The sequence below is a fragment of the Onychomys torridus genome, chromosome 4 (assembly GCF_903995425.1).
Source record: "Onychomys torridus chromosome 4, mOncTor1.1, whole genome shotgun sequence".
Classification (NCBI taxonomy): Eukaryota; Metazoa; Chordata; class Mammalia; order Rodentia; family Cricetidae; genus Onychomys; species Onychomys torridus.
The window spans coordinates 103073456-103100830 of NC_050446.1; the positions used below are offsets into that span (position 1 = coordinate 103073456).

Sequence of the window (27375 nt, forward strand, 5' to 3'; positions counted from 1 at the left end):
GCAATAAAGAAAGTCAGCTCTTCTTCCTCTTTCCATGTAAGGAATCCCCTTTTGAAATGGCCTGTCATTCCGCCCTGTAACTTTGTCACCCCCCTATTTATGGGCTTGTTTTCTGTTGTCCTTTCCTGGGGTGGCCTGGTGGAAAGATCTTGGGCCTGTGGAATTGAAATTCGTTCTTTCTCAGAACATGTTATCCTACAGCTGCGAGCATAAATTTAGCCTTCTGCTTTTGCGTTTCTTTATCCTCTCTTACATGGACCTTTTGGGTTTCCCCGAGTAACCGTTCTAACCCTCTGTATTTCCATTTTTTTTTTTTTTTTTTTTTTTTTTTTTTGGTGGAGCTGAGGATTGAACCCAGGGTCTTGCGCTTGCTAGGCAAGCGCTCTACCACTGAGCGAAATCCCCAACCCTGTATTTCCAATTTTCTATCTTTTGTGATTTTTTTTTTTTTTTTTTTTGGAATAGCGCTTCTGATCACAACATGTAATTAAGTATTATCTGGCCAAGAGGATTATGTTAGTTATTTTTCTGTTTCTGCAATAAAGTTACATGGCCAAGGCAAGTTATAGAAGAGTTACTTTGGTTTATGGTTCCAGAGGTTTAGAGTTCATTGTGGTATGGTGAAGGGGGTGGGCAGACAGACACAGGGTGAAGGGGGCAGGCAGACATAGGCTGGAGCAAGGTGCCAAGAGCTTACATCTTGACCCACAAACACAAAGCAGAGAAAGTGTACTAGAAGGGGGTGAACCATTTTACTCTGAAAACCCATCCCCAGTGGCACACTTCCTCCAGCAAGGCTACACCACTCTAAGCCTCCCCAAACAGCATGGCCAACCAAGAACCATGTGTTCAAATGTCTGAGACTAAGAGAAGCTCGTTGCTCATCCAAACCACTCCAGGGACCCTCCAGTTTTACTTCAGAGTATCTTCCCATCTGTCCCCTTGTTTGCATCGGTACCCTCCTGGGATGGCCTGGTGGAAAGATTTGGGGCCTTCGACACTGAGAGTTTGGTTGGGTCTTCCTCTATTCCTGGTTAAATATTAAAAGCCTTATTTATATTTATTTATCCTTCCTATACCTAGGTTTTTCCAGTTCCCTCACGTATTCTTGATGGGACTCATTAATGTTGTCCCATCGAGGGTCCTGACTAGGGACCCTTGTGCAGGGACCCCGACCTGTTAGATGTTCTCATTCCCAAATAACTAGTGTGGCCCTACTAATCATTCTTCTCCCCCAGAGGACAGAATGCTCAGCATAGTCACGAACAGCCCAGGGGTAGCAGGGGCCCTGAGAACTGGCCTGACTGGCCTGCCACCCTCTAATAAGAACTTAGGTTCACTTAGGTTCTGGCCTCAGTGCTAGTTAGAGAGGCATCAGCAAACCCAGTCCCTTCCTCTCCTGGGGGAACTTCCTGTGGGGAAATAAAGTCAAGGGTTTCTCCTGGAAGATTGGAAAGAAGGTAAATTTTAGAGTTTCCTTTCTCATTGTTCAATTTCTCTCCTCAGCTGGGGCACAGAGAGGTAGACTGAGCAAGGCGGGGGAGCTTCTGGCCTGGTTAGAGGACTCGGTTCCTCTGCTTTCTGGTCAGTTGGTCCAAGCAGAGGGGCTGGCGTTTCCACCTGAGGAGCTGTTGGTGAGCGAGTCCCGTCAGCCTGATTATTTAGGTTCGGTCAGGGCTGGACAGAGATCTAAGTGGGGAGTAAGAGTTGAGGGGAGCTGTTTAGAACCTCTGAAGTAGTTCCCTTTTCTTTGTATTGGGTTCTCATTGGATAAAGGACCACAGGTCTTTTCCTCCAACAAAGTACATAGTCTGTTTCTTCTTGGGAGATCAGACTCTTACAATTGATGTATTCAATTAAGAGCTGATGACAGCCACAGGGGCTGGAGAGTCAGGCCAGTGGTTAAGATAAGAGCACTTATTCTTGCAAAGGTCGCAGGTTCAATTCCCAGCACCCGTATGGAGACACACTACCTTCTCAGGTTCCGGGTATACCTGTGATGTACATGGAGGCAGAACGCTCATACGCATAAAACAATAAAAATAAATCTAAAACAAATAAACAAAAAAAATCTCTTTAAAAAAAAAGAGCTGACAGAGACAGTTTGAGGGATAAGGGCAGGTTCCTTAGTCCAAATAAAACAACAATATTTGATCATTCAGTTTTCTTGTTTCTGCTTTTTTTCATTCTCTTCCATTATTTAAGTCCTAATAGACTGATGGGGGGGGGGGATATCTGTTTCTTTACTTTTCTTGGAGTCCAGTTTGATCTGATTACTCCCCTTTCTGATCCCTAAATCAAGAGTCCCTAAGAGGCTCAGCACCCCACTACTCACCATCCCTACTGGGCAGGTGGTTTGTACCCAAAGTCTGCCACCTCTCCCCTCTCCAACTGATTCCTTTGCAGGACAGTGTTGAAGATCAGTGCCTCTCAGCACTCAGCAGATTGCTATAATCCCACAACTGGATCTAGAGGCTGATGAGCCTCATGAGGCCACTGAACAGCTACAGAACTGTGGAGGGGGCTCCATGCCCACACCCTGCTCAGTTGTGCACCTAATTCACTCTCAAGTACCCCCAGAATGTCCCAACCACTAAGGCAGTACTTGACACTTTTTACTTTGACCTGTGAACAGAGTTGCCTGTTGCCTTTGCTCTTGGGCTCGCCTGTTGCTGACTTCTCTGTCTCAGGATCATTACCAATCTAGGAACTACCAGATGCCCAAGTTATAGGGCCACTGAAATGGGGCCATGGGACACATTTCTCCAATGACATGATTCTGGACTTCTTTGCAGATAGAATTAGAATCCTGGATGAGCCCCCAAGTTGTTGGAAATAAAATATAGGGCTCAAGGACCCCCTGATACTGCATAAAGAGCACATGGGCATACTATCATTATTTTGATTGAAAATATTTGGATTCTTTGTAATTCTTTTCCTCAAAAGTTACAGAGATAAACAGAGCATCTTTGAGGAGGTTTGTAGGCATGAGCTAAACACCTAGAAATGCATGGCCACAGAGAACAGCCATATCAGAGCAGGACTGGATGGAACCCAGTGACTACATAGACCACAGTCCTGACTTGTGGATGAAGCTTTTTGGCTTAGCTATATGTAGGACAGAAGACAAGCACCTTCTCGAGGGTCCCATGGATCATCCCTCTCATTGTGACCTGCTGATCTGTCTAGATGAATAGGCTCACAGCTAGCCGCCAGCTGATCTAGGAAGTCGTGTGTCGTTCCTACACCTATGAAGATTTCAAGCTAGGGAAAAGTAGAGAGCCTTTTGATATTAGTGGATATCAGGGTTCAGTGGGCACCTCCTGAGGGCTTCCTGGTTCTTAAGTCCCAGAATGAGGAATTAGAGACACCTGGATGGCAGCCAAAAGTAGGGACAGTTTATTAGAAACTGATAAATTTCCAAGAAAGGAAACTGAGCTGGAAATGCTGGAGCAAGAAGGAAGTTTAGAAGCTCAAATGGCCACAGCGATGGCCACATCGTACAGAGATAGGGGCTTTTATGTCACATAATACGGGCTTTTGGGGGTCATCTACATAGAGTGGACTTTCTCAAGCATACTGTGACATGTATTTCTGTTGTAGAAATGAGGGCCTGGAGAGATGGCTTAGGGGTTAAGAACACTGGCTGTTCTTCAGAGGGCCTGGGTTTGTTTCCCAGTACCCACATGGTGGCTCCCAAGTGTCTGCAACTCCAGTTCTTGAAGATCCGACACTTACTTCTGGCCTCCCACAGGCACTGCATGCACAGATGTACATCAGGCAAAACATCCATACATATAAAGGTTTAAAAAATAGATACAAATAAGAAATTTGGGACTGAGGAATGTGGTTGAGGAATCACAACAGTGCGTCTTCCCAATGCAGAATCACTCCACACACTTAGAGAAGAGTTAAAGCAAAGCTCTCTACTTTAGCGCCAGGCTGAGGGGGCTGACACCCAGTAAAAGTCAGCCCAAGCTGAAGATTTCGTTAGCTTAGATACACATCAAGCTTATGCATCTTATGTACGTTGTCATCCTTAAATCTCCTTTTTGGGTCCAGGCCCCAGGTTACCCTCCAAATGGTTTAAATGGAGGCAGGAGACTTAGACAGATGAGAGATTTACACAGCAAAGACATTTCATATTCCCAGACTTATTTTAAGTACACCAGTGTTGTTCTTTTTCAAATAGTTGTTGCTCAGGGTTAGCTTGCCTACCTGGCAGAATTATGTTTTTTCTGATAAGGATAAAGGAGACTTAATGATGGTTGTGACCCACCCCCACCCCTATGCCTGTCTTTGGTATGGGAATCAGGGCCTAAAGGATGTCATAAATCAGTGTTGTCTCCTTCGTCGTGGGAATCAGAGCCTAATGGCTAGTCAATTCTGGGGAGGAAACATTTACATCCTAGCACCCTAGATTTCACTTATCTCCAGCAGGCCTGGTTAGCCTGTTACTTAGCTTTGGGTATTTTGGAGTATTTTAAAGGCAGCACTCCTTTAGCTAAATTCCACTTGTGTGACTTAATGTCTCCTAAGCAAATCGATTGGTAATTCTTTCTAATTCTATAATTTAAGTTTCTTCTATATCAGTTCTACATAACTTCACATGGTCTCATCAGCATCTTAAATGTCTTCGTGTGTGTGTGTGTGTGTGTGTGTGTGTGTGTGTGTGTGTGTGTGTGCCTGCGCATGTACTATTTTTCCTTTTAATTAAATTTTTTCATATGTACATTTTGACCATATTATTTTCAAGAGTTGTTTCTTTACTTTTTGAGATTATAATGTAATTACACTATTTACCTCTTTCCTTTCTGTTCTCCAAAACCCTCCCTCCCATTAATCCCTCCTTGTTTTCTTTCAAACTCATGGACTTTTTGCTTCTTTGTTTATATATATATATATTTGTGTGTGTGTGTGTGTGTGTTCCTAAATATATAAATGTAACCTGTCAATTTGTATAATGTTAATCTATGTCTTCAGGGATGACCCTTTGGTATAGGATATCCAATTGGTGTAGTCTGGCTGGATATTTCATATGACATGCTATTTGTAAAATTCAAGCTTAATTGGGTGTCTGTATTACTTTTCTATTGATGCTATAAGACACCATGACCAAGACAACTTTGGAAGAAAGAGTTTATTTGAGGCTTAAAGTCCAGAGAGCGATTCCACAACCAGAAAGATGAAGAGTATGGCAGCAGGCAGGCAGGCATGGAACTGGAGTAGTAGCTGAGAGCTTACTTCTTTATCTACAAGCAGGAGGTAGAGCCCACCCCAGTGACACACCTCCTCCAACAAGGCCACAGCTCCTAATCCTTCCCAAACTCTTCCACCAACTGGGAACCACATAGTCAAATAGATGAGCCTATGGGGGTCATTATCATCCAAACCACCACAGGATCCTGTGTTCTTCCTTCCTCCTCTCCTCCCATCTCCTCCCCTCCCCTCCCCTTCCCCCCTCCCCCTCCCCTCCCTTCTAATTCACATTTATTTCTTTTGTGTGTACATGTGGAGGTCAAAGGACAATTTGAAATCAGTTCTCTCCTCCTCCTATGGATGTCACTGGGATTGAACTCAGGTTGGCGAGCTTGGCAGCAAGTGACTTAACTCACCAAGCCATCTCAGTGAGTTAAATAGCATACTATATAAACAGGAAGTACAGCCTCTTAGCAGGGCTGGGGACTCCTGGACACTGCAAGACACTAAGCCATAGCATAGAATGCTGGGCCTGTATCTGTCTTACTTGCCCCAACCATTCACTGCCAACATATTTGAATGAACAGCAACCAGCAGAAAATTTGTGATCCCAGAATGCCGCTTAAAGACGCTACAAGTACAGGGAATACAAGCCTCTATTTTTAGAAAATACTTGCGCGCCAGATTAAATGAAAACATTTCTTGGCTCGTTCAAGCAGGCATGCATTTGCTGGAAACTCCAAGTCTGGTAGCATAAGGGAACTTTCCCTGTTGGACACAAAATGTGGAAACCTGTCTCTCTGTGCCCTGCGGGAACCATTTCAGGGTTTCTAGTCTGGTTGTCTGACGGAGCAGACGGGAATGAGGAAGGTGATCTTGGCCCTCCTGTAGCTGTGTCTGACCGAGCAGATGGGAGTGAGAAAGGCGACCGTAGGCGTCCCATAGCTGTGTCTTTCTGCTCTTGTGTGTATAGAACTTGGAGTGAGTCAGCATTTGAAAAAAACGTTGTGCGCCGGGGGGTGGTGGCGCACGCCTGTAATCCCAGCACTCGGGAGGCAGAGACAGGTGGATCTCTGTGAGTTCAAGGGCAGCGTGGGCTACCAAGTGAGTTCCAGGAAAGGCTCAAAGCTACACAGAGAAACCCTGTCTCGAAAAACAAACAAACAAAAGAAGAAGAAGAAGAAGAAGAAGAAGAAGAAGAAGAAGAAGAAGAAGAAGAAAAGAAAAAACATTGTTAGAGAAACTTTTATTTTTAAAAAAATTATATACTTGGTATGTGTATGTGGGAGGGGGTGCACATCCTGCCATCACACATGGGGGTCAGAGGACAGCTTACAGGATTAGTTCTCTCCTTCCACTATGTGGGTGCTGGGAATGGAACTCAGGTCAACAGGCTTGGCGGCAAGCACCCTGGCCCACTGAGCCGTCTCACCAGCCCTGGAATCTTTTTCCATAAGTACTCTTCAGAATGAGGCAAGTAGACAGATACACAGGTTGGTAAGTGGTGATAGTTGTCGGAGATTCAGATAGGCAAGTTCTCCCCATCTTTCTTCTGTTGAGGCGCTAGGGATTGGACTGGGGGACTTGTGCATGCGAGGCAGGTGTTCTCCCACTGAGCTACACCCCAGATCTTTTTTTAACATTCTTTTTTTTTTTTTTTAAAGATTTATTTATTCATTATGTATACTCTCATTACAGATGGTTGTGAGCCACCATGTGGTTGCTGGGAATTGAACTCAGGACCTCTGGAAGAGCAGTCAGTGCTCTTAACCTCTGAGCCATCTCTCCAGCCCCTCACCCCAGATCTTGATTGTGTTCACTGTGGAACCCAGGTTGGCCTTGAGCTCTTGACTCTCCTGCCTTGTCCGATTACAGGCCTCACTAGTGCTTGGATGACAAGGGTGTGCCTTTACACTCAACTTCTTGTTCATCTTTTCTGAGGTCACGGAGGATGCTCTGCTTCACCTAAGAAGTGGAAATTCTTCTTCATCGTTTTAAAGGCTAAAACTCTAATATTCTGTTTTGCAGCCACTGCTGAAAAGGCAGAAGAAACCAAGCCAGATCAACTATCCCCAGGACCTTTACCAGGAAACCAACCAGCGGACCACAGGCCATTCTCTCCTCACTCTAGTGGGTACCAGCTGTCACCATCCCGGACTCGAAGATCACTTCTTGCACACACAGCCACTCCCCAGGTGACCTCTGCAGCATCAAAGCTTCTACCTCCTGTTGCCTTTAATCACACAATTGGACACATAATACTTTCAGAACATAAAAATGTCAAATTTAATTGCTCAATCAATATTCCTAACACGTACCAAGAAACAGCTGGCATTACGTGGTGGAAAGATGGAAAGGAATTGCTTGGGGCACATCATTCGATCACACAGTTTTATCCTGACGAGGAAGGGGTGTCAATCATTGCATTGTTCAGGTATGTGTCCTTTCTTTCTAAATGTCATTGTGCTGATGCTGCCCCCAAAGCAGAACCCTTAAGTAAAAATCAGCCTCGTTTTAAGAAGCCTTGATCCCTTTAGAGTATGGATAAATACTGACCTGACTGTGTTGTTGATTTCCTTTAAATGAGCTTGCCCCATAGTAAATGCTGGCTAACACACACTCTAAGGGCTTAGAAAGCTGTTCCCAACTCATCTTCAGTCAGTATTAAGTACACCTTAGCTCCAAGAGCTACCAGGAAGTGGATAATGGTCTATATTGAAGGGGGAATATTTGTGTTTGTGTGTGTGTGAGCGTGTGAGTGTGTTTGAGAGTGTGTATGTTCATTTTCAGTTCTGGGGATAGAACCTTGAGCCTTGAGCATGCTAAGCATACATTCTACCTCTGAGTTATACCCTAACCCAAGAAAAAGTGGGCCTTTTTTGGAGACAGGCTCTCATGTAGTTCAGGCTAAACTCAGATTTAATGTGTAGCCAAGGCTGGTCTTAAATTCCTGATCCACCCACATGCTAAGGTTATAGGGCTGGATTGAGAAAGTGGTTAGTGTTTTTTGTTTGTTTATTTTAAAAATTATTTATTACTTTAATGTGTGTGTGTGCACCTATGGATGTGTATTATGTATATGTCTGGTGCCTTCAGAGGCTAGAAGAGTGTGTTAGATCCTCTGGAACTGGAATTCAGACAGTCGTGAAACACCGTGTGGATCCTGGAACTGGACACCAGATCTCTGCAGGAGCAGCATGTTCCCTTAACTGCTAAGCCATCTCTGCAGCCCCAGGAAAGTAGCTTTTTAAAGGATTATGAGAAGAGATCAGCTGTTGGAGAGAGAGCTCAGTTGGTAAAGTGCTTGCCTTATAAACATGAGGACCTAAATTCAGTCCTCAGTGGGAGATGACATGATGTATTCCAGTTCTGGGGAGGCAGAGGCAGGTGGCTACCTTCGTCTTACTGACCAAACCAGCATAGCCTACTTGGCAGGCGCACACTCACACACACACACACTCTCACACACACACATACACGCACACACTCTCTCACACACACATATACACATACACTCTCACATACACTCTCTCACACACACACTCTGTCTCTCACACACACACATACACACACACACACACACACACACACACACATACACACACACACACACACACACACACACACACACGAGACAATATGAGTATTACCCGTGGTTATGGGAACTTTAAAAGAGTGTGGCTGTCCCAGGCCTTTGACTCACTCAGTGTCACCCCTCTGCCCCATCTCCTGCCTTTCTGCTGCCGCCGGTTGTGGCACCAGTGCATCTTGTGCCCAGAGAGGAAGAAGGAAAATGAATGAGACAGACTCTCAGCCACACTTTCTTTTTCTTTGTAATCATCCTTCTCTCATACAATACAGCCTCTCCTCCCTCTGCTCTTCCCAATTGACGCCCTCCACCTCCCCTCTCCCCCAGATCCACTGCTCTTCCATTTCTCATCAGAAAAGAGCAGGCCTCCTAGGGATCAACCGAACATGGCATAATAAGATACAGTAAGACTAGCCACAAACCCTCTTATCAAGGCTGGACCAGGCAACCCAGAAGAAGAGGGTCCTAAGAGCAGGCAAAAGTCAGAGACACCTCCTCTCCCACTGTTAGGAGCCCCACAAAAACTGCAAGCTAAACAACACGTGTGTAGAAGACCTCGCCCTGGTTAGTTGATTCTGTGGGATGTGTTCTTGTGGTATCCTCCACCCTTCTGGCTCCTACAATCCTTCCTCCCCCTCTACTTCGAGATTCCCCAAGCTCTGCCTAATGTTTTGGTGTGGGTCTTTGCGTCTGCTCTCATCAACCGTTAGAAGAAGCCTTTCTGATGTCAGCCACACTTCCAATAGTCTTTCCATTTTGCAAAGGTAAGATTGATAAGTTAGGGCTGTGATCAGCCAAGACAGGACATGCATCTGGAAGAGTCTGTTCTCCCAAAAGTTGAGCCATCCTATTTCAGAGGTTGTAGACTCTGAGATTTTGCTCTTCCACCTCCTTAGTTATTTCCCGGTTTTTGTTTTTATTAACATGTATTCATCATGCATATTAAGGAGGTACTTGTGGTATGTACACGATGTACTGATGGAATCAGGGTAATTAGTATTTCCTCCTCCTTATTGTTTAGAGCTAGTCTCTTCTAGAGCTTCATAAAGTATATCGCAGGTTGTTGCACATGGCAGCTATCCCGCTGGGCTGTGGAGCTTGGGTGCTCCATGGGAATACATTTGGCTCTGTATTTGGTTCCTGGATCCAGCCTCTCTTTTTTTCTTCTACCTGTCCCCCACTTCTGGCCTCTAGTCGTCAGAGTTCTACGTTCCGATTGCCTTCCTTTAACCTGGAGGGTTCTATCCTCATGTGTTGCAGTTGAAGAACTGATTTGGCCTGTTGGAACCAAAAGCTCAAAATGAGACTTGCGCCACCCCGAGTCAGAGCGAGACCTTTTTGCCTCCCGCACTCTGGAGTGGAGCTCTCTTTGATCTGATGTCTTCACTTTCTCTGGCCTGATACTTGCCCCATCTCATATGTGTCATGCCTTTAGGTGAATCATTTTTGTTTCCTTTTCAGAAAGCCACCTCACAGTTCCCACAGACCTGACATCGGAATTGAGTTTGTATTATTCCCACCTGTGCTCTATTTCAGGGAGAACAGACATCTATGGTTCTCTTGGTTCATTTTATTCTGGCAAGGTATATCAAGCTGTTCTTCTCATACAGGGACCACACAGGCTATCTGGCTGTATTTTTTTTTTTTTTTTTTTTTTTTTTTTTTTGCATCCACTACAGAAAGCAGATGTTCTACATAAACAAAGCTTACAAAGAGAAAAGGAAAACATTTAATAAGCACATAGTGGGGGTGTTTAATGGCCTAAAGAAACAGAAGGGTCTCATGGGTCAGATGTCACTTGAAGAGAGCACAACCCTGCTGTTACAGCCATCTATGTGACTGTGGGTCAGCAGCCACAGCTCCCTGGCTTTCTTTCCACAGTGATGGGCTTGGATCCTATGATGCTGGCCCTAAGGATGTGGTCGTTTAGGCCTGGGAGATGGCTCAGAAGGTAAAGTACTTGCCATAAAGACTGAGTTTGATCCCCAGAACAGACACCTAAACAAGCTGAATGTATTGGCATGCATGTGAAGTTCCAGTGCTAGGGAGGTGGAAATAGGAAGGCCCCTGGGGCTTGCTGGCCACCAGCCTGATCTGCTTACTGAGATCCACGCCTCCATCTCTGAGCAGGTTCCTGCTGTATTTGGGGTGGGGCACTCACAGACTCTGTGAGTCAAACTCACCTACACTTGGCCTTTCCTGGCCCCAGTTTCTGTTGTTGCTTCTTTATCTAACTGCTCTTGGTGGCAATTAAAATGGAATCAAGGGACCGGAGAGATGACTCAGCAGTTCAGAGCACAGACTCTTAGCTTGACTGAAGTTCAATTCCCAGCACCTGCATGGTAGCCTCACAACTGTCTGTTACTCTGGTTCCAGGGGCTCTGACTGGCCTCCATGGACACCAGGCATGCACATGATACACAGATACTTGGTTGTCCATTACCGCCTCTCAGTGCCAGGTGGAAACGAGAAGCTTGGCAGGGGCTCTTTGCATTGATCATGAAATGTATTTTCTTTTGGCCTTTGTATTTGGTAAAACGAATGTAAAATAAGTCACCACTTAAGCCCTTTGCGTGTGTGAAGAGCAGTGGTAATAATAAGCACATTCACACGACCATGTGACCCTCCCTACCTGCGCCATGGTACGTGCCCCACATGCCCCACCCCTGTAGTAACAGGTGTTCCACCTTCTCTGTCTACAAGTTCGACCGCTCCAAGCATCCCGTTTATGCAGAATCATATAGTACCGTTGAGTCTTTGTACTTCTTTGAAGAAGACTTGAGAGTTTAGCTGCTGCTTGTGAGACATTTCCCTGTATGCCAGCCCAGCATTGGTACGCTGAGGGATAGAGATGTGGGATGCTTGGAGAGTATCCTGGGGCCAGCCCAGCCACCACTGCCCTGGGGCCTGGGCTTCCCCAGTGCCAGCCCTGCAGCTGTGGCCAGGTGGTTCCTGTCTAGACACTATGGCTCAGTCTGTATCATTTCATTCTGCCTCTTGGTCCAGATGTTTCTATGTCAAAAGCTGATGGGATTTTCATGCCTTGGGTGGGAGACCCAAGCTAGAGCTAGAACCCAGGGTGTTTCCTGTGCTAGTGTTCTATATCAGGGCTACATCTGACCAGCCCCATAACATTTTTTTAAAGCAGCCATGAACAATTATAAATTTAAAAAATTTAAATATATTATTTAAAGTAATACCCACAAACATATTGAGGAATAAGATTAACAAAATATGTGCTAGATAGACCTAAATAGCAAATATACTAAGCCATAACTGAGAAAAGGTAATGACTAGTAAAGCTACATATACAATATAGTAAATTGTACATTATTTTACATATATTCATTAACATGTAGGAAATATTTTGTAGTTATCTGGTCATCTGGCCAAGCATTAAATGTAAATGATATTTCATATAGCCTCATTAAATTTACTACGGGGGGCGGGGGGGGGGGGGGGGGAGTAGGGTAGAGATGGCTCAGTGGGTAAGGGTACTTATCACCAAGTCTGGTGACCTGAGTTCAATCCCAGGAACCAGCATGATTGAAGGAGAGAAGCAACTCCCCAAAGCTGTTCTCTGACTCCCACTCATACACTGTGGTACACACACACACACACACACACACACACTCATACACTGTGGTATACACATACACACACTCATACACACACTCATACACACACTCATACACTGTGGTACACACACACACTCATACACTGTGGTACACACACACACTCATACACTGTGGTACACACACACACATGCACACATACATATACACCACACATATACTTGGATACAAAAATAAATACATAGAAATGGAAAAAAGCCAGGCAGTGGTGGCACACGCCTTTCTTTAATCCCAGCACTTGGGAAGCAGAGTCAGGTGAACCTGTAAATTCGAGGCCAGCCTGATCTACAGAGCAATATCCAGGACAGGCTCCAAAGCTACACAGAAAAATCCTGTCTTGAAAAACAAAACAAAACAAAACAAAACAAAACAAACAAAAAAAAAAAAAAACGGAAAAAAAATTGAAGCAATGTATTCCAACTGTTTAAATCATCCCCTTCATCCCTGCCCCTAGTCCCTCCTCATGGGGAGCTGAGCCCTTAGGCATCTTCCCAGAGCTCTTCGGTCCATGTGCCATCCTGTGCGTGTTTGCATGTGTGCCCATCCCCAAAATGTTGTGTCAACGAAGTATTTATTCATGGCAGTGGCAAAAATCAATACCCAGGGTTCATATTTTTTTGTGTGCATGAGTATGGAAGTTGTGTTCCTAGCTAGCTGAATCATGTACTGTGCTGTGAGTGTATTCTACTTTTTTATTTCCCATATTTGTTTTCTTGCTAACTTACTTAAGCGTTTCAAATTTTCAACTATTCCTTCTTCCTTCAATTCTGAAAGAAAGCCCTGTCTTGCTTCCTCTCATGGTCATGAAACTGTCAGAAATGTGCCCCTCCTCTTCCCAAATTCCTGCCCTGGCTCCCACCTCAGTCTGGACAGGATCGACACCCTCCAGTTCTGGGTCCTGCCACATCGCCTCCCACCTTCACCGGCAGTGAAGACCCCCATTCTTCCCGCACTTCTACTTCCGGGGCCCAGGGCCCCCTCTCACGTGGGTTTTCCTTCCTCTATTCACCTCCGAGACTCACATGCTGAAAAGATCTTTCCCCCACCCAGGCCTCGAGATGCTTTATTTAGATACAGAACCAAAAAAGGAAAATAATTCCTTGTAGTTCTGAAGTCTTTGAACACATTTCCTAGTTGCTTTTGCTCAGTGTGGTGGGGACCCAGGTCACCAGAGGTGGCCTCACCCTTCCCTCTGGAACCTCTATGATCTTGACTCTGACTTAGAGATAGAGCATTTTCCCAGGAAGCCCCTCGGTGTGGCTATTCTCTCGGGGGCCGGGTTATGACAGGCCTACAGCACAGCTCTGGGACAATTAGATTCTTTCCTCTTCCTCTTTCCTCAACTCCCTTTACTTGTCCGCTTCCCTAGGTTTGTTATTTTGAGCTCAGATATTGCTTCCACAGAACCCCAGCTTCCTGATTCAGCTGGGAGAGGAGGGTATTGGGAATAGCCACTCCTCTCCTTGGTCCCACCCCACAGCCTGCCTTTCCTGGGAGACTTGATATGGATGTCTAAGTTAGCTCTTTCAGTAACAGGTAAATGGTCTAGACACTGTCCAGGAACAGATAGATTGCGAACTCCTTCCTGACGTGAGTGGCTGAAGGTGAAGTTGGGGTCACGGCTTGCATTTCGAGCGTCCCTTTTTTATTCGTAGGCTAGATTTCCCTGGCCTGTTGAGTCAGCACACTCCAGCACATTTTGCACAGTCTGATTCCTCCCGTCCAAGTCCGTGCCTGAACTGCCATCTGGGCTCAGGCCAGCATGGAGGCCCTCCTTCTCCTCCCACAGCTTCCTGGCCTTTGTGAAGCCCTAGCTTTGATTCTTGAATATGCAAGTTGAATATTAGTTTGCAAACTACTCCAAAAGAGCTTCGCAGGAGTCAGTTCTCTCTTTCCAAACTATGGGTCCTGGGGATTGAACTCGGCTCCTTAGGCTTGGCAGCAAGCATGTTTACACTCTGAGCCATGTTGCCTGCCCCCAGTGTAGCTTTTATGTGTGCTGTATAACTTTCTGTTTGTAAACACAGCGCCAAGGTAGAAAGAAGGCCGTAGTAGCCAGAGCTGCCGGTTTTGTTCTGTTTTGTGACAAGCTCTTGAAGTCATATGAAGTCACTCATAATCCTCCTGCCTCAGCCTCCTGAGTGCTGGGATCACAGGCACGCAGCACTGGGCCCGATGGATCAGATATTTTCTAAGTGTTCCAGCTGGAACAGAAGCAAAGCAAAGCTAAGATGACTGATAACAAACGAAGACAAATTTCTGTGTACCAGTGCTGGCCTGACTATCCCAGGAGAAGAAGGGAAAAAGAGCTAGTCACATGTCCCTTGTCCCCACCCCACCTGAGCACGAAACTTGTGCCTGAGCAAATGCGGTGATGCTGTCAGTGACTGACCTTCCAGAATGGTGACTGAGGCGAGGGTAAGAGAGGCGGCTCAGTGAGGAAGAGCACTGAGTTCAGTTCCCTGCGCTCGTGTTAGGCAACTTACATCCACCTGTAACCCCAGCTCCAGGGAATCGAATGCCTCTTTGGGCCTCTGTAGGCATCTGCACACTTGAGAGCACACCACACACACACACACACACACACACACACACACACACACACACACACAGAGAAAGAGAGAGATCTTAAAACAAAAGATGACTCAGGCGCCAGAAAGTTCCAAACTAGACAAGAGGATACCAGCCCTCCACTTCCACAGTAGTTGCAGTTTTAGAGTTTTAGGCAATTAGGTGAACATTAAAGCCGTGTAAAATACTTGGAGACAATGCAAACTTGAATCAGGTCCCAGTTTCAGAAGGTCATTTGGGATATAGAACAACTGCCCAGGACCCTGAAATCTATGGAACCCCTTAGTCATTGGGACTGCCAAAAACTCTTCAGATTTCCAAAATATCTTGAAAGAAATGCCAAAGCCAGGCTGGAGAGATGGCTCAGAGGTTAAGAGCACCGACTATTCTTCCAGAGGTCCTGAGGTCAATTCCCAGCACCCACATGGTGACTCATAACCATCTGTAATGAGATCTGGCACCCTCTTCTGTGTACATAATAAGTAAATAAACCTTTAAAACAAAATAAAGTCCCTAACTTAAAAAAAAAAAAAAAAAGAAATCCCAAAGCCTTCGTTTAGAGTCTGCCACGGAAAGCAAGACACCTGAGGGTGTTTGTGTTACCAGGGACTCAAAGAGATATAAAAGCAAGAAGAGATAGGCATGCCCGAGCACCCATGTGAGTGAGTGTGTTCATGCATGTGTGTGAGGGAATGAGAGAGAGAGTTTCATTGAATTCACACTGTAATAGGTACTAAAAAAATCTGAAACCAGCAGAGTGTTGGTTGGCAACCCATGGAAAATTGACAATGCGCTTTCTCAGGGGACCTCAGTCTGCAACCGATTAGACGAGATGCATGCTGGGACAGATAATCTGTTTTACTCAAAGGTTACCAAGTTAAATGAAAAATATCTGAAAAATATCCTTACGGCAGCATCTAGACAACCAAGCACCATGGCCTAGCCATGTTGACACATTAACCATCTTCACACGTAAGTGTATTGAAGGATTTTCTGCTTCTGTAACAGGGACTCAAAAGGTAGCGGCGGCAAATTTCTTTCTGTGTTTTTCTTTGAAGCATAACCAGTGTGCAGCGCTCAGACAACGGGTCATATTTCTGTAAGATGAGGGTGAACGACAGAGAAATCGTATCCGATCCCATATACGTCGAAGTTCAAGGTGAGCCCAAAGCTGGGATACCCTGCTGCCCAGGTGCTGTTTAGAGCTTGCATCAAAGTGTTTCCTGTGTGACATGCAGGGTGTGGCCTGCCTGTTTGTAACTCTGTAAACTCTATGGATCCACTAGTGTTGGAATTTTACAAGACAATCCTCTTTTCAAAACTTTGGATAATGATGTAATAGATTCAGTTCGCTCTGTGTGTGTGTGTGTGTATGTGTGTGTGTACATACATGTACATGCCCGGGGCATTGCACATGCTAAGCATGTGTCCCACCTGAGTGTTGCTCCCCACCCCTGAGGTACCACTTTCCAAGATGCCCTTGGCAGCCCCACCGTTCATCACCGCTCTTCTCTTTCGTCTCTATATACTTTCTACATCCTGCTCCCACTATAAGGCTTTTCTGGTGCCTATTCTCTTGTGAATGTGAACTTGATGCCCAGTAACCCCACAGAAAGCTTCAGAAGAGGAAGAGGAGGAAGAGAGGAGGAGGAGGGACAAAGGAGGGAGTCAGTGAATGGGTGAGTGTGGAGGGGAAGAGCCAAGGAAAAGCCCCTCAGATGAATATTCTAGGGACCTTGGCTTTCCCAGGCTAAACAGCTGGTGCCTGGGTCATGTGATCACTCGTCAACAGGAGGGCAGCTCCTACATTTGGAATTGATTTTGTAAAATACAATATTTAGAAGACAATTTACTTGTCAGGATCCCAAGAAAAATGTACAAGTTGAGAAAAGTCTGAATCTTGAAAGCTTTGAAAAGAGGGGAAAGAATCCTATTATTCCACTTGGAGCCAGATTTGTGAGGCATGAGTTTACAAAACCCGTGATTTAAGTGTCAAGGCTAGCCAGCTTGCCCTACTAAAACTGTGGGTACCGGTCCAAACCGGTAATCACTGGCTTTCCCTGAAAATTTCCAGGCTCCCTTATGGGTCAGATTTTGGAGTTTCAGTAGATTCAGGGATTATAACTATAGAACTGTGTTCAAGTGGGTGCCTCTTGAAAACTCTTCAGTTTTACACAAATACATGAAAGAGTGTGTGTGTGTGTGTGTGTGTGTGTGTGTGTGTGTGTGTGTGTGTACTCACTCACAGTGCTTAGAGCATTGAACCCAGGGCCTTATGCATGCTAAGCACATGCCTTATAGCTGAATCTCATAGACCCATAGTCTCAAGTGCACAGGTTTTAAAATCCATCTTCACCCATCTGAAAGTCACACACACCACAGAGTTCCCTCAAAACTTGGACACACCAATTGTATAGCTTTGTTTTCGCGCTGGTATTTTTTTTTAATGTGTGTTTTATGTGAATGTATGCTGTGCGTATGTGGGGTGAAGTGAATCTCAAAGGCTGGAAGAGGATGCTGGATCCTCTTGTGCTGGAGTTCCAGATAGTAGCAAACTGCTTGAGGTGGGTCCCGGGATGAACTTAGGTCCTCTGGAAGAGCAGCGAGTGCTCTTAACTGCTAGCCATCTCTCTTGCCTCACTCTGTTTGTTTTGATGAGAAATACTGCCAACCTGCCAACCAGCACCAGGCCCTTGAGCAACACCTGATGTAAAAACTGGCTGTGTATTCCCTTCTGGCCAAAGCAGATGAATCACTACACACAGTCCCTAGAAAAAGTGTCCTAGAAAGCTGGCTGGGGAAGACTGGTAGTCAAGAGCTCCTGCACCCTTTCTTACTCTACTGGGAGGCGACAATTGGAGCCAAGGAAGCCCCCATCCCTGTCTCCAAAGGCGCTGCTTCTGCTTAAGACGTATTCTGTTCCCATCTCTCTCTGCAGGACTTCCTTACTTTATTAAGCAGCCCGAGAGTTTGAATGTCACCAGAAACACAGCCTTCAACCTCACCTGCCAGGCTGTGGGTCCACCTGAGCCCATCAATATCTTCTGGGTCCAAAATAGCAGCCGTGTTAATGAAAAACCAGAAAGGTCCCCATCCGTCCTAACTGTACCTGGTAAGTCTGAGCATTATGCTCATGCATGCATGTATTTTTTCATTCCTCCCCCAATCCCCAACAGCAGGAGGTGATAAAACTTTGGTGATGTTTGCTACAACCCAACAGTGGTCCATCAAGAAGGACAGAAACAGGTGTGGGAGTAATAGGGGACTAGATGTATTGGAAGGGAGGAAGGATGTACAGTTGCCTACCTGGCCAGATCCAGCCTAGGCATCCAGAGCCCTGCTCACATCTCCGTGGCACCGTGGCAGGAATTAGCCCTGTGGAAACACTAAAGTAAAGACCTAATTAAGGTTGGATGCCAAGAAAGTGTATCGCTCACGGGGCACTGTGGCAGGAAGCTTGTGAGTCACTGAGGGTTTGCTGGTGAATTGACATTCCATGACCATCTTGATCTCCATCCAAACCAGAGTGTCTTGGCTTTGTTCCTGCTCTTGGGCTGGTTCCTGTCAGCAACGCTACTGAAGCTTCCTGTGCCGCTAAAGCCAACGGGGCCCCTCTATTGCCCCTCCAATCGCCTCTTTGAGCTCCATCTGACAGTGTCAGCTCCATCCCTTCTTCCTTCCTCATGCATTCAGCAAATGTTCAGGAGGATCTGCTGTGTGCCCAAGGCAGTTCTAGGCTTGAGATCTCAGTGGTAGACTTTTAAAAAGCACATGATCCTGGCTTTCTTCCCTTTTCATTGCCTCTCCTTTGTTGCTGGGCCAGTTCTGAACATCGGGTGCCCAGCTCGGTCCTGGCCCAGCTTCATTTCCCTCCAAGACACACCCTCCTGGCTGAGTTCCTTGGCCAGCTTCAATGCCATCTGTGGGATGACAGCCTGGAACTTTACATCTTGGGCTCTACCCTCTCTACTGAGCTGCCAGCTCCTGTGACCAGCCACATCCTTGCCTTTTCTACTTGTTGAGTGTGTAGGCATTTTAAAATGCAACTCTTGATTCCTCTCAGTCTTCTTACCATTTTTCACACCGAAAGCATCAGCAGTTTGGTGAACTCTGCCTCTACAGCACAGCACAATCTGCCTCTATCCATCTCTGCTTCGGGCACTGTGGTTCACATCACCATCAGGTCTTGCCAAAGCCACTGCTCCTGGCCTGTCACCACATCTCTCTGCCCTCAACAGTGGCTCATGTCACCCATCTGATGAAACCCCATCAGTGGCTTCCCATTGATCTAGACTGTCACCCAGATTCCTTCCTGGCCTTGTCCATCAGTCCTGCATGCTCTGGCCCCTGCCCAGCTCTCTACCCCACACCCAATCCTCTATCTGTGCTCACTAAGCACCATTCACACTGAGTTGACTGCATTTCTTCAGACACATCTACTTCTTCCTGCTCAGAACATTTGCAACCTTCTTCTATGTACAGTGCTTTCCCATCTGCCCTTTGCCCTATGACACACTCATATATCACTTCTTAAGAGATTCTCGTCACTCTTTTCTTGACTCTCAGGCATTTGTGTGTGCGTCCTTCGTTGCACATATCAGGGCTTAACTTGTTTACTCCCAGCCTCCTTTCTTAGCATGTTCACTGAGAACCAGGACTTTGTATTTTTATGCACCGCTGCATGCCATCGTAAGCAGAATTTCAGTGATCGCTGGAGCTGAGGCAAGTGAATTCCAGCCCCTAACATTGTCTCTGAGGCCCCTCTGTCACCCCTGACTGTGGGATAGGTAATACAGGGTTCTCTACCTTCATCTAAGTTTTCTTTGAGTTTCTCCAAGGAATAGATGATAATTGAAGAACTTGGTGTTCAAATCAGTTTAAAGTAATACCCTCTCTGTGGGGTAATTGCTCCAAAGTCCACTAACGAAACACTTTATTATCGTTATTATTTTGAGATATGGCTTCATGTCACCCAGGCTGTCCTCAAACTTGCTGTACAACCCAGGCTGTCCCTGCATTCCTGATCATCCGCCTGCATTTACCTAGCAAGTGCTAGGGTCACAAGCCTGCCACCACATCCAGAAATACTAAGATTAATTTTATAAAATATGGATATTATATATTTAATTTAAAATCCTTTTTACATCAACTTGTGGGAGGCTTGTGTGTACATGTAGAGGTCAGAGGACAGCTTGTAGGTTCTCTCCTTCCATACCATGTAAGCTTTAGCGATTGGATTTAGGCCATCAGGCTTAGCAGCAGGTGCAAACCTGCTGAGCCATCTCACTGACCTCAACACTTTATTTAATTTTGTTGTTGTTGTTTGAGACCAGGTTTATCTGTGTAGCCATGGCTGTCCTGGAACTCTCTCTGTAGACCAGGCTGATCTTGAACTCACAAAGACCTGCCTGCCTCTGCCTCCCAGGTGCTGGGATTTAAAGGTGTGTGTCTCCATGCCTGGTAACATTTTATTTTTTAGTTGATAAAAATATTATATGCATTTATAACGTAGAGTATGGTGTTTTGATATATATATATGTGCATTGTGGAACAGCTTTAGTAACTAACATATGTACTCCCTCAAACATACTGTTTTAATTTTTAGCATGTGTGTGTGTGTGTGTGTGTGTGTGTGTGTGTGTGTGTGAAATCATCTGTATCTAATAGCTAAAAGGGGGATTGAAGGAAAAGGTGGACATATTTTAAAGTTTGAAAATTCTAATCTCTTTCTAAAAAGATCTTGCCAGTTTCTGGTCTTTCTGGCAAAACACAAAGGTACATACCGCATGCCGTGTACATACAGCATTCACAGATTTTATTTGTTACCAGTTTTTGTTTTTTTATGTGTGTCTGCATGTGCATAAGCAAGCATGTGGAGGGCACAGGTTGACATCAGGTGCCTTTCTCAATTACTCTCTACCTTCTTTTTTGAGAAGGGTCTCTCATTGAACCTGATGTCTGTGGATTTGGCTGGACCACCTGGTCAGCAAACCCGGAGCTCCTCCTGTCTCTCTGCTGGCACTGAAAATCCAATTATACACCACCTCTTCTGGCTTTTCCCTTTTACATGGCTGCTGGTGATTGAATCAAGTCCTCAGGCTTCTGCTCCCGGCACTTGATAACTGGGCCATCTACCTTTTCTTATTGGCCAGTTTGGCTAGCAGAGTCTCTCACCTCTCATAATACAGTCATCCCCCTCATCTGAGATTTCACTTTCTGTGGTCCAAAAATTCCAGAAATAAAAGAGAATATATTCACATAAATTTTATTACATTATATTTTGGGGCTTGTTCTATTTTATTAGTAGCTCACATTGTTGATCTTTTAGTGTACCTAGTTTATAAACTAAACTTTGTCAGAGGCATCAGTATCTAGGAAAATCACATATTTCTGGAGTCTGTCACTGAGATTTCAGGCCTACATTGGAAGTCTGGAAACATACTCCCTGCAGACTATGTGTGTGGGGGTACTTTATCTGATTTACTCCTTTGGATTTCCATGAGAGTCTCCAGGAGCAAGCACTAAAACTCTTTTGGCCATGTCTTCAGAGTCCAGAAATGACAGGAGAGTGACCAGTGCCGTATTACAAGAGTCCCTTCAAAACTATAAACATCTAATAAGCTCACCTTCCATCAGGGACCAGAAAGCCATAGGAAGGACATGGGATATTTTATAGATGACTTGGGTTTCACCAGCTCTTCTACAATTTCCAGAGCAGAGACTGATGTGTCTGTAAATGAAGGACCTCTGTTTAAGCTGCTAAGCCAGCATTTTCCACCTAGTTTCTAAATGACTATTGTATGCTACATTGCTCAAGCAATTCTGGTTGTGAAAGGTTGGAAGAATAGATTCTTACTTTTCTCTCTTTCTCTTTTCTTTTTGGTGAGAAAATTTTTTTCTAGGAAGGATAAGGGGTACTCCTAGTTATGAAACTCTTGTACATGCTAACCATATACTTTATCATTGAGCAATGCTCAAAAACCCCTTGTTTTTAAAGTTTTCTAGGATTCATGTTGATTATATCAAAATAACATGTCAGATTTACATGTAAGTCAATTCAACCAACTTAAAATTGTCTAAAAAATACAGCCATCCACCTGCTACCCTGGTTCTTCCTTATGCAGGAGGGGATCAATATAAGGTGCCTCACCATCTCGGAATCTTACAACATTTTTAAGACTCATTCAATTTATTTTATCTGCATGAGTATGTTGCCTGCATGTATTTATGTGTACCACGTGTGTGCTTCATGCCCATGGAGGCCATAGAAGGGATCTGATAGCTTGGAACTGGAGTTACAGATGGCAGTGAGCCACTATGTGGATGCTGCGAGCTGAATCTGGATCCTCTGCAAGAGCCACACATGGTCATAAACACTGATCCATATCTCTGGCCCCTCCTACAATATTTTGATATGTTTGATAGCGGATGTGGTGTAGCTGATACCCAACAGTAACGGCCTCTTGAGGTAGTAATATATCCCAGTCAGAAGCCTGAAATCTACCCAAATTACTTCCTCTTCGCTGTCCAGCAGTCAGCGGTCAAGTCTGCATAGTGTTCTCAAATGTCAGTCGAGCCCCCCTACCCTGTGATTTTCCACGGTGATGCCCTTAATTCGTATTTCCCTGCTTCCTTGCCGACACTGTTACCCTGGCATCCTGTGACCCTGCATTCCTGTCCCTCTGTCCTCTGCGCTCCCCCCACCCCCAGCCTGCCATCCACACAGTGAATCCTTCTCTGCCTTGTCTGCTTCTCCTCAAAGGCGGAGCTTCTCGCTCCAGGCAAGACCCTCTGGTCCAAGCCAGTTGAGGCCTAGCATTTTACTGGTGATGTCCCCTACTCATGGGATCTCATGAGCCTCTGCAAGTCCATGAATGCAATGGGCCATCTTGCCTGGCTTCCCACATGGGCCATTCTGTCCTAGCTGCTTTCTTCTTGTTGTCTTTCTGGTACACCCCATTCATCTTTTGACACGCCCCCTAGTCCTCTGCTCCTCTCTGAATGCCCTTCCCTGTGTACTCACAGCCCCTCTGACATCTCTGCCTGTGCTTGGCGGTCAGCCACAACCATCTACTCATCAGGTCTCTAAGAGAGGCTATTATTCCAGGTAATGGTTATGTGAGAGTTATTAGCTAGTGTAGCCCTATCTCCTCAATGAATGAATGAATGAACCGCTGAACAAATGAGTGTCTAACCTCAAGGACTGGGAAGTAGGAAGGTCATAAATTCAAGGTCATTCTTGAGTGTGTAGTGAGTTGGAGGTAGCCTGGGCTACATGAGATCCTGTCTTTAAAAAGTAAAATCTTAGCCGGGCAGTGGTGGTGCACGCCTTTAATCCTAGCACTCGGGAGGCAGAGGCAGAGGCAGGTGGATCTTTGTGAGTTTGAGGCCAGCCTGGTCTACCAAGTGAGATCCAGGAAAGGTACAAAGAAACCCTGTCTCAAAAAACTAAAAAAAAAAAAAAAAAAAAAGAAAAAAAAGAAAGAAATCTTGGATGATAACTTTTCCTATCATTCTACTAAGAAAGTGTCCAATAAGGAGGTAGTTTGCCTGGCCCTGGTAGTTTGGACTGCTTTGAGTGAGCATATTTGACTGGATCTCCCTCAGGGCTGGTCTTATCTCTGTAGAAGATGGGGTTGCAGGGATGTGTTTCCACTCCTGGCACTTTTCTCCTCTTGACACAATCCTTCTCCACTGAACTTGGTGATGTAAAAGCTGTCCTGAAGACACAGGAGAAAAGGCCCTGTGTCTGAGGCCAGCCAACCTCAAAGGTTGCATGGGGTCTGATTCCACTGAAATCACCTTCTCCGAGTGCAAAACTACCATGGTGGAAAACAGATGAGTTCTGTCCATCGCTTCTCTTAGGCTACAATGTTCCCATGAGGGAGTCCTTTTTCAATGGTGGAAAAATTTCATAGGCACAAATCTGTACCTGTAATTAAAATTTCATAGCATTACACTATCCACCCTCCCCCAGGGGCGGGGGGACTGGTAAAATCAGAGTAAGGTTGATTTTAGTGACTAGCATTGTACAAAGCCGCCTTCTGGTTTTCATCCTGGTGTTATGACTGAATAGAATCTTTATCATGGAGAAGTGGTGGCGGGGAGGGCACAGGAACTTGGCGCTATTTTTGCAACTTGTTGTGAATCTAAAATTATTTTGATCTGAATTTTTTTCCCTTTTAAAGAAGCAGTTGGAAAGTTCAGTGGTAGAGAGTTTGCCTACCACACAGAAGGCCCAGTTTCTGCCTTCACACTGTAAAACAAACAAAGAAAATGCCCAGCACAGGGCTGAGGGTGTAGCTCAGTAGGTAGAGTGCTTGTCTGGCATGTACGAGACCACAGGTTGATCTCCAGCATGGAACAAACCAAGTATGGAGGTGCATGACTGTAACCCTAGCCTTTGGGACAGGACAGGGGGATCGGACATTTAAAGTCATCATCAGCTATATGATGAGTTCAAGACCATCCTGGGCTACTGAGACCCTGTCTCAAAATCAGAAAGTAAAATCCTAAGCACCAGAAATAACAAATAAATAAATGACTTTTAATCTTGGGCAACTCCAAATAATGGAGGCTACAAAGAACTTTCCTGCCTGATGTTTATGGCGGAATGCATTGTAGGTAATTGAATATGGCCTCTGACATTAGCATATAGGTTGATGACATCTTGTTATTCGTCCATGGACAACTTGTACAACTTCTTTTTAAATTTAATTTGACTTATTTGTGAGTATATGAGAGTTGTATATGTGCATGCAGTGCCCATGGTGGCCAAAAGAGGGCGTTGGATCCCCTGTACTGAAGAGATGGTTTGGCGGTTGAGAGTGCTTGTTGCTTCTGCAGAGGACTGGAGTTTGGTTCCGAGCACTGGTATCAGATGGCTCACAATGTAACTCCTGAAATCCAAGAGATTCAATGCCTTCTAGACTCCGTGGGCACCCACACACAGGTGACATACATTCAGACACGTACATGCAAATAAAAATAGAACTTAAAAAAACACTAATTGTAAAAAAACAAAAAACACTAATTGTATGTTTAAATGCATAACTAGCAGATAGCTAAACTAGCTTTTGTTTTCGTTAGCTGGATATAGTTACTAGTATTTATTGTGATAACTGGGGACAGTGAGAATTTATACAAATGAGTTCCTTGTTCTTGTAGTGCTTGCCCTAAAGATTTGCTCTGACTCCCATTGCATTTTTAATGCCTATTAAATTCAGAACTATTCAGAAACGTGTTTAAAGTCTTCTCTACAGGGCAGCTGCAACAATCATGCCAGTCCTCCTGGAGAGTTCCAGGCTTCCCATGCCACTCTGGTTTTTTGTTTGTTTGTTTTGTTTTTTTTAGAGACAAGATTTCTCTGTGTATTATATTCATGGCTGTCTCAGAACTCAGTCTAGTTCAGGCTGGCCTCGAACTCATGGAGATCCACCTGCTTCTACCTCCAAAATGCTGGGATTAAAGGCATGCACCACCACCACCACCACCACCACCACCACCACCACCACCACCGCCCCGCCGGGCACTTCTCTGATAAAAGCCTCTCTTACCTGTTTATTTGCTAGGGATTCCCCAGGCTGACCAGGAACTGCAAGGTCCATTTCCTCACCCTAGGTATTTCCCCTGAGGCTGAAACACCCCTCCACCCAAGCCTCCTCCACTCCCCCATCCCATCTCCCCCCACCACCCATTGAAAATCAGAGCCTGTGTCCCCACCCTCCCATACCATCCCATCCTCTTCCTGTCCCTGGTACCTGTCACTTTCTGACACAGCATTCAACTTCTCTGTCAGGTCCAATGCTTCATTTTGCTCTGGGGGAATGTGAACCCTAAGGGACAGGAATCTTTGTTTTGATTCTTAAAGACATCCTAGGCTCCTGGCGGGGGGGGGGGGGGGGGGGGACGGACGCCTGGTACATAGTGAGTACTCAGTATTTGTGAATGAATGAAACCAGGGCAGACTGAGTTCCAAGGTAATGAGCCATTTTACCCATGCGGTGTGTTCTGTGTGTTCCTTCTCTGGTAGAAAGAGGGGGGGGGGGTGAGAAAGCAGGATTGTTTACTTCATTAAATTTCTGCGTTGCTTCATCTCAGAGACTCAGCCTAACTACACTCCTGGAAGTTGCTTCCTCAGCAGCTGTGATTGCCGTTCCCTCAAGGGAACATCTTGTTCCTCAAAGTTCCTTAAAATATCTCAGGTCTGGGTCACAGGCTGCCATTTCTCAAATGGGGTGGTGAGAGGGGGAACCATAGGGGTGTAGACGCCGCTGCCATCCTGGGGCTTGGGGAGGAGACTCACAGGAACCCAGGGCCAGAGGTCTCAGGCTCTGTGGCGCTTCCACCCTGAGCACTCAGGATCTGTGGGAGGAGGGAGGGCAGGGATCTGAGACCAGCACATGCTTTTCTCCCAGGAAAGCCTCTTGGGTTTGGGCTATAAAACATCCAGCTCTATTCCAACCTGGTGGCTGTTGTTCATCCACAGGGGTGACCAAGCAAGGGAGTGGGAGCTGTCCTTTCCTACAGTCACTCTACATAGCTCGTCTGGCTGTTTAAACAAGACGACTTGGGATGTTAGTGCCACGAAACCAAAAACTTAAGGGAAAACGTTATACAGGGTGAGGGTGTGGCTCTGTGGTAGAGCACTTGCCTAGAGTGAGTGAGGCCTGGTTCTGTCCATGGCATGCGGAGGGTGGAACACCTTGTGGGGTGGAGGCGGGTACCTCTGGAGCTGTAAGAGCTGATCTAGTTTTGGAGAAATCTGCCTTTGTTTGAATGGGTCTCCACGTCTCTCTGCTCACGTCTCTTTGGCATGTGGCCAACAAGCACCTGTCCATACAGAATGGCGCTGGAGTCCGGCTCTCGAGTTCGGTGTGGGTGCCTTGTGCTGTGGAGACATCCGCTACAGACTGTTTTTCTGACCTTGTGTACACTTTGAAAAAAAAATACAAAGAGGAAAAATGACTTCCTGCTTGATCTAAAATTAAGTCCCGTGGCAGCCAGTTTCACTTTAAACACTAGTCTGCTTTTGAGGATGGAACAGTGAGGTGGTGACCCTCCTTCAGGGAGGACAATGAAATACTGGATTTCAGTGAAATAAACCTGTTTTGCCGTTGGGCCGACTCTTCCTCTCTTGCTCAGCTTGGAAAGTGATATTTTGTAGTTCATGCACCACGAATGTTTCCTAAAAGTTTTGTTAAGAATAATTGAAATTGCCAGGCGGTGGTGGCACACGCCTTTGATCCCAGCACTCGGGAGGCAGAGCCAGTTGGATATCTGTGAGTTCGAGCCCAGCCTGGTCTACAGAGCAAGATCTAGGATAGGCACCAAAATTACACAGAGAAACCCTGTCTCAAAAAAACAAACAAAAAAAAAATT

At 45.5% G+C, this 27375-nt stretch overlaps 1 protein-coding gene across 1 annotated transcript in view; it reads left to right on the plus strand.

The window, feature by feature from the left end:
- Positions 1-27375, plus strand: part of Mertk (MER proto-oncogene, tyrosine kinase) — a 102778-nt gene that overhangs the window by 18124 nt on the left and 57279 nt on the right. Inside the window, exons 2-4 of the mRNA XM_036185342.1 lie at positions 7228-7633; positions 16053-16153; positions 17933-18106. Coding sequence (XP_036041235.1) covers positions 7228-7633; positions 16053-16153; positions 17933-18106 — 681 coding nt within the window. The remainder of the gene's footprint in view (positions 1-7227; positions 7634-16052; positions 16154-17932; positions 18107-27375) is intronic.